Below are 18948 nucleotides of genomic sequence, written 5' to 3'. Positions count from 1 at the left end.
CCTTTAGTCAAAGGGTGAATCTGGAATTTATTGCCACGGATGGCCAACTCAATGAGTTGGCCTATTTTTAAGGCGAGATTGACAGATTCTTGATTAGTAAGGGTGTCAGGGGCAATGGAGAGAAGGCAGGAGAAAGTGGTTTGGAGGGACGGACAGATTAGTCATGATTGAATGGCAGAGTAGACTTGATAGGCTAAATGGCCTAATTCTGCTCCTATTACTTATGAACATAAACTTATTTGGCATCTGTGATAATGGACTTATTATTAAAGTTGATTATTAAAAGACTAGAACAGGAAATAAACAGAAAACACGAGCAGCACAATGGCGCAGTTGGTAGAGCAGCTGCCTCACAGCACCAGTGACCCGGGTTGGATCCTGACCTTGGGCGCTGTCAGCGAGGAGTTTGCACGTTCTCCTTCACAACATGGGTTTCCTCTGGATGATCCTGATTCCTCCCACATCCCAAAGGTGTGTGAGTTTGTAGGTTAACTGGCTTCTGTAAATTGCCCCTAGTGTGTAGGGTGTGCATGAATGGATGATCGATGGTCGGCATGGACTCGGTGGGTCGAAGGGCATGTTTTTTCATGCTGTAGCTCCAAACTAAAATAAAACTCAATAAATATATTTTTTTAACTTTAATCTCCAGATTCCTGAGATTATTTTAAAATCTCAATCAGAATAACTGGGATTATTTGCTATCTCTGAATTCTTTTTTATAGACTGGATTGTAAAAATAAAACACGATAAAATGAATGGCATAAAAGAAAAGGTATACCATATTGTGTGGTCACATGGGGATGGAGAGATTTCCTACCTGGTCTGTTGTCAGTTGGAGGTGACAGCATATCTCTCATTTGAGCGTCTTTTAATCCTTCCACCCATCTGAGATCAATGGTTCTGAGCAAGGGGCAACTGGAACTACAAAGTGCCGATATTGCTGCCCAGGAACAGCCGGAAACAATCAAGTCCTTAAGACCTAAACAGAAAGATGAACAGATTTAAATCCAATGCGCTGGAAGGTACTTGATGAATGTTCAAAAATGACCTAAATCCATAAAAGCGAAAATGTTAATCACAAAACACACAGCAAGAAAGAACCACACTGAACAAATGCTAACGTCGCTGCGCTATATATTATACTCCGGGGGCGCTGTTCTGGCAGCAGCCATGTCAGCAGTGCGTCAGTTTTTTCAACTTTTTTTTATTTTTTAGTATGTTTTAAAGTATGTATTTAATGTTTTTGTGTGTGTGTCGTGTGGGGGGGTAAGGGGGAAACAGCTTCGGTCGCCTCCTCCATGGAGAGGCGACTTTTTCCAGGTCGCCTCCCCCGTGGCCTAACATCAAGGATCGGCGCGGCCTTTCCCGGAGCTTCAGTGGTGGGCGCAGCGTGGACTCTCATTGTGGAGCGGGTGAACCCTCGCTGGAGGGGAGCGCTCCGTTTCGCTGGCCCGGGGCTGCCGGCAGCCTGAAGTCGCGGTCTGCAGAGCTCCAGCTGGTGCGGCGTCTACAGCCCGGGATCCCTCGTGGGGGACCCGGGGGAAGAAGAAGCCACCACTGCCGGCCCGCGGCCAACTTCTACCGCGGGTGCGGCATGGACTTACCATCACCCCGGGAGGGGAGCTTCGACCGCCAGCCCTGCAGTCTACGGTGCTTCTGGCTGCGGCGGGGACTTTAAATCTTGACCGCCGGCCTGCGGCCTACAACAATCTAAAGCCGCGGTCTCCGGTGAGGAAGAGCCGATCCTGGACTGACTTTGGACTCTGGTCCTGTCCACGGGGGGGAAATGGAGGAGGACTGGCCAAATGTTTGTGCCTTCCACCACAGTGATGAATGCTGTGGTGGATGTTTGTGTTACATTTTGTGTGTTCTTTATTATTGTGTCGCTGCTGACAACCCAATCCTTGCCGGGTCACTGCTCGTGCGGTCGACCGGTCGGTGCAGAGAGTAGCTTTGAATGTTTGTCTCTTCGTTGATTGTGTCCCTTTCTTTTTTTTTAAAAAAAGCTACTGTAATGCGCCCTTTTAAATTGCCCCTCGGGGATGAATAAAGTACTTGATTGATTGATATATTGCAAGGGCATAACAAATTGGTTAATATATCCATTTTAGAACTAATAAATCAGACATCAGATTCCCTGTCATAGCAGCCAAAACATGTACAACAATGCTGCTGATCCTGAAAAATCCACTCATCCTAACAGTCAGGGCAACATGTTCAGGTTAAGGTGACATTTCACATCTACATTGCCCTCCATAATGTTTGGGACAAAGACCCATCATTTATTTATATGCCTCTGTACTCCACAATTTGAGATTTGTAATAGAAAAAATCACGTAGTTAAAGTGCACATTGTCAGATTTAATTAAAGGGTATTTTTACACATTTTGGTTTCACCATGTAGAAATTACAGCTGTGTTTATACATAGTCCCCCCCATTTCAGGGCACCATAATGTTTGGGACACATGACTTCACAGGTGTTTGTAATTGCTCAAGTGTGTTTAAATGCTTCCTTAATGCAGGTATAAGAGAGCTCTCAGCACCGGCTTTTTCCTCCAGTCTTTCCATCACCTTTGGAAACTTTTATTGCTGTTTATCAACATGAGGACCAAAGTTGTGCCAATGAAAGTCAAAGAAGCCATTATGAGACTGAGAAACAAGAATAAAACTGTTTGAGATATCAGCCAAACCTTAGGCTTATCAAAACCAACTGTTTGGAACATCATTAAGAAGAGAGCGCTGTTAAGCTTACTAGTCGCAAAGGGACTGGCAGGCCAAGGAAGACTTCCACAGCTGATAGAAACATAGAACATAGGTGCAGGAGTAGGCCATTCGGCCCTTCGAGCCTGCACCGCCATTCAATATGATCATGGCTGATCATCCAACTCAGTATCCCGTACCTGCCTTCTCTCCATACCCCCTGATCCCTTTAGCCACAAGGGCCACATCTAACTCCCTCTTAAATACAGCCAATTAACTGGCCTCAACTACCTTCTGTGGCAGAGAGTTCCACAGATTCACCACTCTGTGTGAAAAGGTTTTTCTCATCTCGGTCCTAAAGGATTTCCCCTCTATCCTTAAGCTGTGACCCCTTGTCCTGGACTTCCCCAACATCGGGAACAATCTTCCTGCATCTAGCCTGTCCAACCCCTTAAGAATTTTGTACGTTTCTATAAGATCCCCCCTCAATCTCCTAAATTCTAGCGAGTACAAGCTGAGTCTATCCAGTCTTTCTTCATATGAAAGTCCTGACATCCCAGGAATCAGTCTAGTGATCCTTCTCTGCACTCCCTCTATGGCAATAATGTCCTTCCTCAGATTTGGAGACCAAAACTGTATGCAATACTCCAGGTGTGGTCTCACCAACTGCAGTATAACCTCCCTGCTCCTATACTCAAATCCTTTTGCTATGAATGCTAACATACCATTCGCTTTATTCACTGCCTGCTGCACCTGCATGCCTACTTTCAATGACTGGTGTACCATGACACCCAGGTCTCGTTGCATCTCCCCTTTTCCTAATCGGCCACCATTTAGATAATAGTCTGCTTTCCTGTTTTTGCCACCAAAGTGGATAACCTCACATTTATCCACATTATACTGCATCTGCCATGCATTTGCCCACTTACCCAGCCTATCCAAGTCACCTTGCAGCCTCCTAGCATCCTCCTCACAGCTAACACTGCCCCCCAGCTTAGTGTCATCTGCAAACTTGGAGATGTTGCATTCAATTACCTCGTCCAAATCATTAATATATATTGTAAATAGCTGGGGTCCCAGCACTGAGCCTTGCGGTACCCCACTAGTCACTGCCTGCCATTCTGAAAAGGACCAGTTTACTCCTACTCTTTGCTTCCTGTTTGCCAGCCAGTTCTCTATCCACATCAATACTGAACCCCCAATACCGTGTAAGTTTGTATACTAATCTTATGCGAAAAAACTTATGTGGGACCTTGTCGAAAGCCTTCTGAAAGTCCAGATATAATACATCCACTGGTTCTCCCCTATCCACTCTACTAGTTACATCCTCGAAAAATTCTATAAGATTCGACAAACATGATTTACCTTTCGTAAATCCATGCTGACTTTGTCCAATGATTTCACCAATTTCCAAATGTGCTGCTATCCCATCTTTAATAACTGACTCTAGCAGTTTCCCCACTACCGATGTTAGGCTAACTGGTCTGTAATTCCCCGTTTTCTCTCTCCCTCCCTTTTTAAAAAGTGGGGTTACATTAGCCACCCTCCAATCCTCAGGAACTACTCCAGAATCTAAAGAGTTTTGAAAAATCATCACTAATGCATCCACTATTTCTGGAGCTACCTCCTTAAGTATTCTGGGATGCAGCCTATCTGGCCCTGGGGATTTATCAGCGTTTAAACCATTCAATTTACCTAACACCACTTCCTGGCTCACCTGGATTTCACTCAGTTCCTCCATCTCCTTTGACCCGCGGTCCCCTGCTATTTCCGGCAGATTATTTATGTCTTCCTTAGTGAAGACGGAACCAAAGTAGTTATTTAATTGGTCCGCCATGTCCTTGTTCCCCATGATCAATTCACCTGTTTCTGACTGCAAGGGACCTACATTTGTTTCAACTAATCTCTTTCTCTTTACATATCTATAAAAACGTTTGCAGTCAGTTTTAATGTTCCCTGCCAGTTTTATTTCATAATCTGTTTTCCCTTTGCTAATTAAGCCCTTTGTCCTCCTCTGCTGGTCTCTGAATTTCTCCCAGTCCTCTGGTCGGCTGCTTTTTCTGGCTAATTTGTACGCTTCATCTTTTGCTTTGATACTATCCCTGATTTCCCTTGTTATCCACGGATGCACTACCTTCCCTGATTTATTCTTTTGCCAAACTGGGATGAACAATTTTTGTAGTTCATCCATGCAGTCTTTAAATGCCTTCCATTGCATATCCACCGTCAACCCTTTAAGAATTAATCGCCAGTCAATCTTGGCCAATTCACGTCTCATACCCTCAAAGTTACCTTTCTTTAAGTTCAGAACCATTGTTTCTGAATTAACCATGTCACTCTCCATCCTAATGAAGAACTCAACCATATTATGGTCACTCTTGCCCAAGGGGCCACACACAAGACTGTTAATTAACCCTTCCTCATTACTCAATACCCAGTCTAGAATAGCCTGCTCTATCGTTGGTTCCTCTACATGTTGGTTTAGAAAACTATCCCGCATACTTTCCAAGAAATCCTCTTCCTCAGCACCCCTGCCAATTTGATTCACCCAATCTATATGTAGATTGAAGTCACCCATTATAACTGTTTTACCTTTGTTGCACGCATTTCTAATTTCCTGTTTGATGCCATCCCCAACTTCACTACTACTGTTAGGTGGCCTGTACAAAACACCCACTAGCGTTTTCTGCCCCTTAGTGTTTCGCAGCTCTACCTATATCGATTCCACATCCTCCAAGCTAATGTCCTTCCTTTCCATTGCGTTAATCTCTCTCTATAATAAAGAAAAATCCCGAAACACCTGTCCGACAAATCAGAAACACTCTTCAGGAGTCAGGTGTGGATTTGTCAATGACCACTGTCCGCAGAAGACTTCATGAATAGAAATACAGAAGCTACACTGCAAGATGCAAACCACTGGTTAGCCACAAAAAATAGGATGGCCGGGTAACAGTTTGCCAAGATGTACTTAAAAGAGCAACCACAGTTCTGGAAAAAAGGTATTGTGGACAGATGAGATTAACTTATATCAAAATGATGGCAAGAGCAAAGTCTGGAGGAGAGAAGGAACTGCCCAAGATCCAAAGCATACCACCTCATCTGTGAAACACGGTGGTGGGGGTGTTATGGCCTGGCTGCTGAAGGTACTGGCCCGTCCAACAGATCAGAAACACTCTTCAGGAATCAGGTGTGGATTTGTCAATGACCACTGTCCGCAGAAGACTTCATGAACAGAAATACAGAGGCTACACTGCAAGATGCAAACCACTGGTTTGCCACAAATAGGACGGCCAGGTTACAGTTTGCCAAGGAGTGCTTAAAAGAGCAACCACAGTTCTGGAAAATAGGTCTTGTGGACAGATGAGATGAAGATTAACTTATATCAGAGTGATGGCAGGAAGAAAGTGTAGAGGAGAGAAGGAACTGCCCAAGATCCAAAGCATACCACTTAATCTATGAAACACGGTGGTGGGGGTGTTATAGCCTGAGCATGTATGGCTGCTGAAGGTACTGGCTCATTTATCTTCATTGATGATACAACTGCTGATGGTAGTAGCATAATTAATTATGAGAAGCATATGAGAAGAATATTGAGAAGCAACTACTTCCATGCTACAAGCTAAAAGTTAAGTGCATCAGTCACAACTTCAAAATCGACAATATTATCCCGATCTTCAAAACCTACTTCATTGCAAATATTGGACTGTTTCTTTAAACTGTAATGCTACAATGCAGTGAACTATATTCTGCACTCTGGTACTTTTCTCGTTGCACTACCTGTTGTACTTATATGGCTTGTCTCTACTCCTGTATAGTATGATCTCATTTAGTTGGATAGCATGCAAACAAAACCTTTTCACAGTACCTTGGTACACGTGACAATAATAAACCAATACTAATCCATACATACCGTGTCTGGCATGTTCAAATTAACTCCCGTTGACTGACTTACATTCCCTTGAACATCCTGCCTCCACACCCAGATTCCTTTACACAACCATCTAAGAAAATCCATGATAAAGATATCATAAAACCCGACATGGAGTTAGGTCAAGGCCCCCACATTCAATTTTACTGTTGAGGTACGATCGAGGGTCTCAGTGATAATTTCAGCCACTGAAAAGAAACTTCTTGTTGATGATCCTTGTCAAAGAACCACTGATCCTTAAACTATATCAAAGTGATGGTACACAATAAACTATATATCTGTTCAAGTAGAGAAAAAGACAAACACTTGTGATGGTCTGGGGTCATCGAGCACAAATGATGGGGACTATCTTTGGGTTTCCTTTTTGTTCTTTCATCTAGAGTTCAAATGATGTAGTGGCTGATACAAAATGCTGACTTGTTAACACAGAATTCATTTGTAAAAGTTATGAAAGGAGAACAATTTATTTTAATCCAAATTGCTACTGCTGTAGCTGTCACTTACCTGGCAGCCTGTTGATTAGCCAAGTTAGCTGTTTCTTTGATATATTTGTCCAGCTCAGGTCAAGTGTTACAGGTTGCCTTCGAATTATTCCACTCAGCATCAGCGGTGTGATCGACTTACATCGGCCCAAGTCAATCTTGGTCCACAGCCTCTTGTCACAACACCTGAAAAGATAAAACATAATATTCATTCCAGCTGAAGTGCACATATGTGTGTTAATGAAATCAAAGTGATCTCAGGATATTCACCAAGCAACATTATATTGAGTATAATCCAATTAATTACTCGTTTACAGATTATATTAGTTGCATGATTCTTCAACAGTTTTTAAATAATCCAACAATCTAAATTTACAAAATTAACAGGTCATGAGTGTATTCAAAATTATGGATGTTAAGTCATCGAATCATACAGGCCCTTTGGCCCAACTGGCCATCGCCGATCAACATACACCATCTACACAGGTCCCACCAGCCTGTGTTAGGTCAATATCCCTCTAAACCAATCCTATCTATGTACCTGTCCAAATGTTTCTGAAACATTGTAGAATATTAAAAATACAACTATTTTCCCCATTGGTAAAATTGAAACAACGCTTCTGTGTAACTATTGCCCTTACTTTCTTTACCCACAGTCATGCAACATGTTATAAATCATAAAGTACAAGGCTTACTTTAACATGCAAGAACAGCATTTGTGCAGGACGACTGAGCTGTAAACCACTGTAGCTCTCTGGGGTGAGGTGTTGGAACAAATACGTTAAAGTCGTTCTTTGCACCAATTCACACTACTACTTATTGAAGGGATCTATAGAAGGCACTACCTCAAACATGCAGCCAACGTCAAAGACCACACCACCCTGGTCACGCTCTCATTTCACTCCTATCATTGGGAAGTAGGTATAGGAGTCTGAAAACCAGATTCAAGAATCGCTTCTTCCCACCAACTTTCGGCATGTAAGAAAGACAATGTTACAGTGGTCATGGGGATTTCAATCTGCAGGTAGACTGGGAAAATCAGGTTGGTACTGGATCCCAAGAGAAGGAATTTGTAGAGTGCCTATGAGATGGCTTCTGTGGTCAAGCCTATTAGGGAAAAGGCAATTCTGGATTTAGAGATGTGTAACAAATTGGATTTGATGAGAGAGCTTAAGGTAAAGGAACCCCTCAGAGGTAGTGACCATAATGTGATAACATTCAACCTGATGTTTGAGAGGGAACACATGAAATCAGATGTGTTGGCATTACTGTAGAGTAAATATAACTACAGAGGTATGAGGGAGGAGCTGGCTCAGGTGTTGTGTTAGAAATCATTACACTTGGCACATATTGGAAATGGAATTTGAGATCTAATTGGTTTGTACACCTCCTTAATGGACGTGCGAGCCTACAAATTAATGGCTGGTATAGATGGGTTGTCTACTGAGGAAAGATTGTACAGCCATACTTGAATCAGTGAGAATTTAGAATGGAGTGCGAGGTGACTTGATTGAAACATGAAAGAACCTGAGAGGATGAGGAAAGGATGTTTTCTCGTGTAGGGGAATCAAGAACTAGGGGCTTGATTCTGGAGCCTCAACCAGTGACTTAGTTATGAGGCTTTTTTTTTTTTTTGAAACTCTGAGGGTCATAAATCTCTAAAATTCCCCCCTGAGTGAAAACAGAGCCTTTGAATATTTTTAAGGTCGAGATAGATACATTCTTGTCATGCAAAGGGGTAAATGTGAATAGACTGGAACGCAGAATAGAGGTAATAAATCAGATGACTCATGATCTTGGTAAATGATGGAGGAGGCACGAGACTCAAATGACCTACTTCTAATTTGTAACTCACATGTTGATTAATGCCCCTGTCCCACAGGCAATTTATCCGGCGACTACAGGCGACTAGGCTGTTTTCACATGGTCGCGGGGTGACGCCTGTATGGTCATGGGTAGTCCCAAGTCGCCTAAAGAGTCATAACATTTTTCTGGATGCCGCTGGATTTTGAAATGTTCAAAACCTTTCGGTGACTGTGGGCTTGACGTAGCTTGTCTTCTCCTGTTGTAGGTGCTGTCGTAGGTTGTCGCCAGGTGACGTTGGTTGTCGCCAGGTGCTGACTTTGGTGAATTCCATTGGCGACTACCTACGTCAACCGGCGACAGGTACCGCGGCTGAATTGTCTTCAGTTGTCACAGACAGGATCGTTGCTTGTCGTAGCTTGTAGCGGGTGGACGTAGGTTGACTTGGTTGTCGTAGGTTGTCGCCTGTGTGGTCATAGGTGGACGTCCTAATGGGTCGCCTTTTGTCGGTAACTTGCTGTAGCTTGATGTCGACTAGGTGGTAGATTGTCGTAGACATTGACGTAGGGGGGGGATCCACTCGCCGCTTTTTCGGCGACCTGCTACCACTGTGACAGTCGCCGAAAAAAAATCGCCTAAGTGGGAGAGGCCCTTTAGGGTGCATACGAACCATCCCCAGAATGTGCCAGGTTTCTTGATCTTAAACAAAGTATCTTAGACATGAAAATAAAATAACAATTTTATTTCTTACCACTAATTAGTCACCTACTCAAAACCAATAGCAACACACCATCTCCTCCACTGCAGGGAAACGTTTTAATGGACTCACATCTGAATTAACTGTAATTGATTCTATCGTCAAGTGCATGACAAATCTAAGATTCATTAGTCAGCATTTGGCCAAGATGTTCATAGACAATCAATGGGAAACTGTGTTGCACAAAAAAAATGTCGATACCTGCATGGCGATGACGGCAGTGGAAACAACATTCGATTGGTACAATAAATCATTTCATTTCCTAGATCAAAACGTCTTTTTGAGATATACACAAAATGCTGGAGTAACTCAGCGGATTAGGCAGCATCCCTGGAAAAAATGGATAGGTGGCGTTTCGAGCTGTGACTGATTGTAAGGGGGCGGGGGGGGGGGGGGGAAACTAGTATCTTTTAGAGATATATTCTTCACGTATTTCAAGCCTGCGTAAGAGCCTCACTGATGTACATTCATCATATACATGCAAGTAGGATCAGGCCTGCAGCAGCTTCCACTGATGCCGCCCTCTAAGAAACTACTGGGATGTACTCACAAACAGAACCAGTCAATTCCATTTGAATCTTCCGTCTTTCCTAATGAATGCTGCATATCTCTACAATTTTATCTGGAGATGCTGCCTCTTGTCAAATGAATTAATTACCATTGCAGCAGCATCACATGAGTAAAATCCCAGTTAACATTACACAGTGGTACTAAAACCTGAAAATATTTCATTTTGTGATTTAGGTGTAAATTGTCTTCAAAGGCCAACATTGGAATTTGTGTTTGGCTCAGTCGACAGAAAATGCAAATGAAATTGGTGTCTCAATTTACAAATTATAATTCATTATGCACAAACTGGATATTATGTAAAACAAGTAAAAACTGAAGAGTACATAGCAGGTTCATCAGAACAAACCCCAAACGATAAAGACAGGAGTGAGACAGGTTAGCTCCTCAAGCATGTTATGCCATTCAGTGAGATTGATCTTAGCCTTAACACCCCACTCCTTTGTACTCCCTATACCCCTCAACTTCGTGGTTCAAATTATTTCATTCTTTATCCTAAATTTATTCAACCTCTCCGCCTCCACTATTTTTAGGAGTAGAAATCCAATGATGTTCAATCTTCAAGAGAAATCTTTCCACGTTTCCATCTTAAATTGATGACCCTGTTTTTGGATATCCCCACCGGATGAAACATCCTCTCAACACTCACCCTGTTACCAAGCAAAATCTCATCTTGTACTATAATCACTCCTCATTTTTCTAAACTCTAAAGTATTGGTCCAACTTGCTCAACCATTCTGCCTACATCAGCCCCTTCATGCCAGGAATCAACCAAGTGAAGCTGCTCTGTACTGCCTCCAATGCAAGGATATCCTTCATCCAAAGATAGACACAATTGCTGGAGTAACTCAATGGGTCAGGCAGCATTTCTAGAGAACATGTAAAAGTGATGTTTCAGGTCGGGATCCTTCTTCTTCTGAAGGGTCCCAACTTGAATCATCACCTATCTATTTTCACCATAGATGTTGCTTGACCTGCTGAGTTACCCTAGCATTTTGTGTCTATCTTTGGTATAAACCAGCTTCTGTAGTTCCATGTTATTATATCCTGCTTCCAATATGGAGCCCAGATGTTATCTCGTCGATGGAATTTATATCATCCATCCTCTGTTAATCAATCCATGCAAACAGATCACTCCCAATCCCGGGGTCAAGGAAAGAGCGTTCATGTCGCGGCCCTGTTTCCACCAATCTTTCCACCACCACGCACAAGAAGCTCTGGCTGAACAACTTCTAATCTTGTGTGTGGACTCGATAAGAAGAACTCCCAATCCCCTGCACCTTATGTGGCACCTTAATGAATGTTTGATAGAAAACCAAACACACATCTACAAATTCACCTTTATCCGCCCTGTTATAGCACAAAAGAATTGCAGCAAACATTTCCCGTTCATAAAACTATGTTGAAAGAACATTGAACAGAACCGCACAGGGGTAGGTAGGCCCTTTGACCCATAACATCTGAACTGCACAATGCAAAGTTCAACTGATCTGCTCTGCTTGCACACGATTCATATCCTTCCATGCTCTACTCCTCTTCACTCACGACTGTGTTCCTGCATTCGACACCAACACCATCGTGTAGTTTGCGGACCACACAACAGTGATTGGGCTGATCACCAACGGTGATGAAACAAAATAGAGCGGAGGTGCAGAACCTGGCGGACTGGTGCGCACGTAACAACTTGTCACTAAACACCTCCAAGACCAAGGAGCTGATTATTGACTTCAGGAGGTCCCATAATGGAGAATACGCCCCAATCTCCATTTACGGGGAAAGTAACGAGAGAGTGTCCAGCTTTAAGTTTCTGGGCACTCACATTTCAGAGGATCTCACATGGTCCACCAACACCGCTGCGTGGGTCAAGAAGACACAGCAACGACTGTTCTTCCTGAGGACATTAAAAAAGACTGGTCTGCCCCAACAGCTGCTGACAACGTTCTACCACTGCACCACAGAGAGCATATTAACGTATGGCATCTCTGTGTGGTATCTCAGCTGCACGGAGGCGGAGAGGAGAGCTCTTCAGCGCGTCGTCCACAGAGCGCAGAGGATTATTGGGACACAGCTACCAGCCTTGGAGGACATCTACCACACACAGTGCCTCAGGAAGGTCGTCAGCATCCATAAAGACTCCTCACACCCTTGTAACGGACTGTTCGAACTACTTCCCTCCGGCAGACGTTACAAGGCCTTCTACGCCCGAACCTCCAGACTCAGAAACAGCTTTATTCCCAGAGCTATAGCGGCTCTGAACCGGCCCTGCTGAGTGCCCCCCATCCCCCCGGGACTGTCTCCCTCGGATGGTCACGTCACACAGCTTATTTATTTATTTTACTTTTCTTTTACATCGGTTGGAAGATGCATACTAAATCTCGTTGCACTGATGTGCAATGACAATAAAATATTATTATTATTATTATTATTATTATTATTATTATTATTCCTTGCATATCCAATGTGCCTGTTTTAAAGCCAATGAAATGCCCTGTTGTTTCTGTCTCTACCACCAGCCCTGGTAGTTCATTCTGCAGATTTAAGTAACGATTTACTAAATGTCCTGTGATTACCTCCTTAATAATCAATCCAGCACTTTCCCAATACCAATAATAATATGCAATAGCAGACACAGTGCCCTCCATAATGTTTGGGACAAAGACCCATATTTGCCTCTGTACTCCACAATTTGAGATTTGTAATTAAAAAGTCACATGAGGTTAAAGTGCACATTGTCAGATTTTAATAAACGCCATTTTTATACATTTTGGTTTCACCATGTAGAAATTACATCAGTGTTTATACATAGTCCCCCCATTTCAGGGCACCATAATGTTTGGACACATGGCTTCACAGGTGTTTGTAATTGGTCAGGTGCGTTTAATTGCCTCCATAATGCAGGTATAAGAGAGCTCTCAGCACCTAGTCTTCCCTCCAGTCTTTCCATCACCGTTGGAAACTTTTATTGCTGTTTATTAACATGAGGACCAAAGTTGTGCCAATGAAAGTCAAAGAAATCATTATGAAACTGAGAAACACGAATAAAACTATTAGAGACATCAGCTAAAATCAAATGTTTGTAACATCATTAAGAAGAAAGAGAGCACTGGTGAGCTTACTAACCGCAAAGGGACTGGCAGGCCAAGGAAGACCTTCACAGCTGATGACAGAAGAATTTTCTCTATAATGAAGAAAAATCCCCAAATGCCCGTCCAACAGATCAGAAACACTCTTCAGGAATCAGGTGTGGATTTGTCAATGACCACTGTCCGCAGAAGACTTCATGAACAGAAATACAGAGGCTACACTGCAAGATGCAAACCACTGGTTTGCCACAAATAGGACGGCCAGGTTAGTTTGTCAAGGAGTACTTAAAAGAGCAACCACCCGTTCTGGAAAATAGGTCTTGTGGACAGATGAGATGAAGATTAACTTATATCAGAGTGATGGCAGGAAGAAAGTGTAGAGGAGAGAAGGAACTGCCCAAGATCCAAAGCATACCACTTAATCTATGAAACACGGTGGTGGGGGTGTTATGGCCAGGGCATGTATGGCTGCTGAAGGTACTGGCTCATTTATCTTCATTGATGATACAACTGCTGATGGTAGTAGCATAATGAATTCTGAAGTGTATCGACACATCCTATCTGCTCAAGTTCAAACAAATGCCTCAAAACTCATTGGACGGCGGTTCATTCTACAGCAAGACAATGATCCCAAACATACTGCTAAAGCAACAAAGGAGTTTTTCAAAGCTAAAAAATGAGTGGCCAAGTCAATCACCCAATCTGAACCCAATTGAGCATGCCTTTTATATGCTGAAGAGAAAACTGAAGGGGACTAACCCCCCAAAACAAGTATAAGCTAAAGATGGCTGCAATACAGTCCGGGCAGAGCATCACCAGAGAAGGCACCCAGCAACTGGTGATGTCCATGAATCACAGACTTCAAGCAGTCATTGCATGTAAAGGATATGCAACAAAATACTAAACATGATTACATTCATTCACATGACATTGCTGTGTCCCAAACATTATGGTGCCCTGAAATGTGGGTTCTATGTATAAACACTGCTGCAATTTCTACATGAAACCAAAATGCATAAAAATGGCCTTTAATAAAATCTGACAATGTGCACTTTAACCACACGTGATTTTTTTTCTATTACAAATCTCAAATTGTGGAGTACAGAGGCAAATAAATAAATGATGGGTCTTTGTCCCAAACATTATGGAGGGCACTGTAGATAATGTAGGTTAACTGGCCTGTAGTTTCCTACTTTCTGTTTAGTTTAGTTGCAAGGTACAGTATGGAAACAGGCCCATCAGCCTACCGAGTCCACACTGACCACTGATCATCTAGCGGAGCTGGTCCTTACCCTTAACAACTTTTCATTTGACTCCTCCCATTTCCTCCAAATACAAGGCGTAGCTATGGGCACGCTCATGGGCCATAGCTATGCCTGCCTCTTTGTAGGGTACGTTGAACAATCTTTGTTCGAGGCATACCAGGGCCCTATCCCCAAACTCTACCACCGCTACATCGACAACTGCATTGGTGCTACCTCTTGCACCCACACACAACTCACTGACTTCATCCATTTCACCACTAACTTCCATCCGGCACTCAAATACACCTGGACCATTTCCGACATTTCCCTACCATTTCTAGACCTCACCATCTCCATCGCAGGTGATAGACTACTGACCGACATGCACTATAAACCCACTGACTCCCATGGCTATCTGAACTACACTTATTCCCACCCTGCTTCCTGCATGGACTCCATTCCCTGCTCCCAATTCCTCCGTCTACGCCGCATCTGCACCCAGGATGAGGTGTTCCACACCAGGGCATTGGAGATGTCCTCATTCTAGGTATGTTGCAAAGCCTACCTGAAGCGTCGCTGAAAATCTGTCGCTGCGGGTGTGCGCAATTTTGGCGCCGTTTAGAGGGGGGCGGGTTTAAAACGCGATTTTCTCTAGGCTGTTCCAATCGAAGATGTTCAGCCTAGATAATTATTAACGAAAAATCGCTGGAAGACCCCGTCGCAAAAGCTATTATTAGTTTTAAAGGCCTTGTATAATAGTTATAATAGTTTAAAAATCAATCTCTAAACCCGCGACCACCGGCAGCTGTCAGGGTCTCATAGCGCAGACAACTGAATGTAGGCTGCTTATTTTTACATTAAAAAGGGCTTCTTAAGATCCCTTTATACAAAGTTTAATATTGCGAGTAGCTCATTTTGGGCCCATTATATCCCGCAGTATTTTTCTGGGCATTTGGGCGCACAAATCTACCGCAATGTGAACATTCTAAACCAGCGCGTTCACAGGATCCCACTAGAAAGCTGATTTAAAATGGACTTTAATTTGCAGCAATTGAACACTAAATTCCTTCCATTTGGCCTATAAATTAATGTAAATGAGATTTTAAAATCATGTTTTATTGTGTATTATTTATGAATATTATTTGGACACTTAGGCTATTTAAAAATGTTAATCATTTATTAAGAAATGGATAGATGTTTAGATCTAGTAATTGAAGTTTGAAATTAGCTACACTTGGGTAACTAACTAATTATATGCTTTAATTTCAGGTCATCCAAGTAAGATTATTTTATATTTGTTTCAGAATGGTTCAATCTACGATAACTGAAAATTTCATTCAGTTCTCTTAATTTTTAAGAAGGTTATGGGCTTTTGACTGCACACGATCACAGCTTTTTTGTTATGTCCATAGAAAATCAATAGGGAACAAGATGCTAATTTCCGAGTATGAAAATGGCCATAACATTTTAAATACTTGAGATATGAAAGTGAATTAGGTGTCAAATTAAACTTCTTTTTATGCTTTATCTGATGGGATAAATTACAGACTTGATTTTTTAAATCTCAAAATTTTGTAACATTGCTACTCATTCTTCAGGGAACGGGGGTTCCCCTCTTCTACTATAGATGAGGCTCTCACCAGGGTCTCTTCTATACCCCGTAACTCTGCTCTCACTCCCCATCCCCCCACTCGTAACAAGGGCAGAGTCCCCCTTGTCCTCACCTTCCACCCTACCAGCTGTCACATACAACAAATAATCCTTCGACATTTAAATATATTACTAGGTTATAACTTTGAGACAAGCCCAGACTTGCCCCAGGTTGCTGTGTATTGAGACAATGTCCGATGCCTTTGAGGTGTGCAGTGACAGGATGCCTTTGATGCGACTGATGATTGACAAGAGCCAAACTCAGACACATCCTGTAGTAATGAGTATTGACTATGACTAATGTCTTTGGAATGTGCTTAGGTGACAAAAGAACAGTATAAAATACCATGTAATTCTGTGTTCAGGGAAGTGGAGTAAGGAGAGTCAAGTGTCTATGTTGCTTACTTGGCTGGTGTATCCTTGCCACCAAAGATCCTATAGCGAGCAAGATAGTCCACTCGACGTATCTTGCAGTACGGTCATGGGCTGATTCATGGGTAATTTAAGGCCCCATTTCTGTAACCGGCTTCCGTCTCTGCACGAAAGATCCCATAGGATAATAGTGCGGAGACAGAAGCCGGTTAATGAAATCTCACATCTTTTTGTCCTTCGATGCCACGTCTCCACACGCCCCCTCCCATTCCAAATTCGACCTTTCTGTCCTAGGCCTCCACATTGGGCAGAGTGAGTCCCACCGCAAATTGTAGGAGCAGCACCTCATATTTTGCTTGTGTAGTTTACACCCCAGCGGCATGAACATTGACTTCTCCAATTTCAGGTAGTCCTTGCTTTCTCCCTCCTTCCCCTCCCCTTCCCAGCTCTCCCACAGCCTACTGTATCCGCCTCTTCCTTTCTTCTTCCCGCCCCACATCAGTCTGAAAAAGGGTCTCAACCCGAAATGTCACCTATTCCTTCGCTCCATAGATGCTGCCTCACCCTCTGAATTTTTCCAGCATTTTTGTCTACCATAGACATTTCTATTATCATCCACAATCAGTACCCCATTACTGCCTTCTACCCATATCCCTCGACTCTGCTATCTTTAAGAGCTCTATCAATCTCCCTCTTGAAAGCCTCCAGAGAATTGGCCTCCACTGCCAATCCACTCTTAAAGATAGCGGAGTCAGGGGATATGAGGAGAAGGCAGGAACGGGATTGTTGATGATCAGCTATGATCACATAGAATGGCTTGAAGGGCTGAATGGCCTACTCCTACACCTATTGTCTATTCACAAATCACTGCGTGAAAAAGTTTTTCCTCATCTCCGTTCTAAATGGCCTACCCCTTATTCTTAAACTGTGGCCCCGTTTCTGGACTCTCTCCGCATTGGAAACATGTTTCCTGCCTCTAGTGTGTCCAAACCCTTAATAATCTTATATGTTTCAATAAATGGCCTCATATAGCTAAAAAAATCTTTACAAAAAATGTTACCTGAAATGTCTCTTTGCCTAGCACTGAGATACTTTATCACCCAGTTGTGAATTTGTGAAATTCTCTGCCACAGAAAGCAGTGGACTCGTCTCCTTCAGCAGCACCTCGGTCTCCCTTCCTGAGCTCAGACACCCACTTCTCCTCACCTCACATACGCTCACTTCCTCTCACCTACACACCTACACCTCGACGAATCCCCTCGCCTCACTAAACCCCTCGCATCGACAATATCTCACTACCAAACATCTCCTCACACCTAAACCTCACCTCGACTAAACCGTACCTCACTAAACCCTGCCCCCCAAATAAACCTCACACCTTAACTCCACCTCAAGTCAACTAAACCTCACACATAATCCGCGCCTCGACTAATCTCCGCCTCTCTTCCGCTCCCGCTATTTATAGCCACCCCCGCGACCTTTGGCAGTACCTCTCGTGAGCGTAACGGCTCCAACCAGGGAGCGGGGCCAGGTGCGGCGCAGGCGCAATGCCTGAGAGAGCTGGTGGGAAGGGAGGGACGCACGCGCACTGACGTTGACATTGAGCCCGAGCCTGCAGGAGGGGCTGCGGGAATTAATCGGAAGAATATGCTTCTGGGGCCCCTCCGTGATTAGGGGCCCTGAAGCTTAAGCTTCATTAGTTTCACAGTAGATCCGCCCCTGCTGCCATCAGAGTCTGTCCTCACCTTCTCCATCATGGTCTGGTTTGGCTCAGCCACCAACCACGACATCCGAAGGCTGCAGCGAATCGTTCGATCAGCTGAGAAGGTTGTTGGCTGCAACCTTCCCCCCAGTGACGAACTGTATACTGCAAGGGCCAGGAAGCGAGCGGGTAACATAATCTCTGACCCCTCTCACCGTGGCCACAAACTATTCAAAACACTTCCCTCTGGAAGGCGACTCCGGACTGTCAAAGCTGCCAACGTCAGGCATAAAAACAGCTTTTTTTCTACGAGCAGTAGCTCTACTCAATAACCAAAAATCTGCAGCCTCCTTTTGCTCTAGTATTTTATTTAATTCACATGTTTAAACTATAATGTTTTATGTTTTATTCTTAATTGTTTACTGCATGTCGTGTTGTTACTTGCCAGCGGCGCACCAAAGCAAATTCCTTGTATGTGTACATGCTTGGCCAATAAACTTCTTCATTCATTCACTATGGGTGCTTAGTTTAGTTTAGAGATACAGCGTGGAAACAGGCCCTTTCGACCCACCCGGTCCGCGCCGACCAGCGATCCCCGCACATTAACACTAGCTTGTACCCACTAGGGACAATTTTATTTTACATTTACCCAGCCAATT

At 43.4% G+C, this 18948-nt stretch overlaps 1 protein-coding gene across 5 annotated transcripts in view; it reads right to left on the bottom strand.

The window, feature by feature from the left end:
* Positions 1-18948, bottom strand: part of kdm2b (lysine demethylase 2B) — a 196650-nt gene that overhangs the window by 4069 nt on the left and 173633 nt on the right. For all 5 annotated transcript variants that reach the window (XM_033043248.1, XM_033043247.1, XM_033043249.1 and 2 more), the window contains 2 exons: positions 7134-7297; positions 818-979 (listed from right to left, as the gene is read on the bottom strand). In XM_033043248.1, coding sequence (XP_032899139.1) covers positions 818-979; positions 7134-7297 — 326 coding nt within the window. The remainder of the gene's footprint in view (positions 1-817; positions 980-7133; positions 7298-18948) is intronic.

The sequence above is a fragment of the Amblyraja radiata genome, chromosome 25, assembly GCF_010909765.2.
Source record: "Amblyraja radiata isolate CabotCenter1 chromosome 25, sAmbRad1.1.pri, whole genome shotgun sequence".
Taxonomy (NCBI): domain Eukaryota; kingdom Metazoa; phylum Chordata; class Chondrichthyes; order Rajiformes; family Rajidae; genus Amblyraja; species Amblyraja radiata.
The sequence above is the reverse complement of the archived record's forward strand: the minus strand, read 5'-3'. Positions and strand labels throughout refer to the sequence as shown.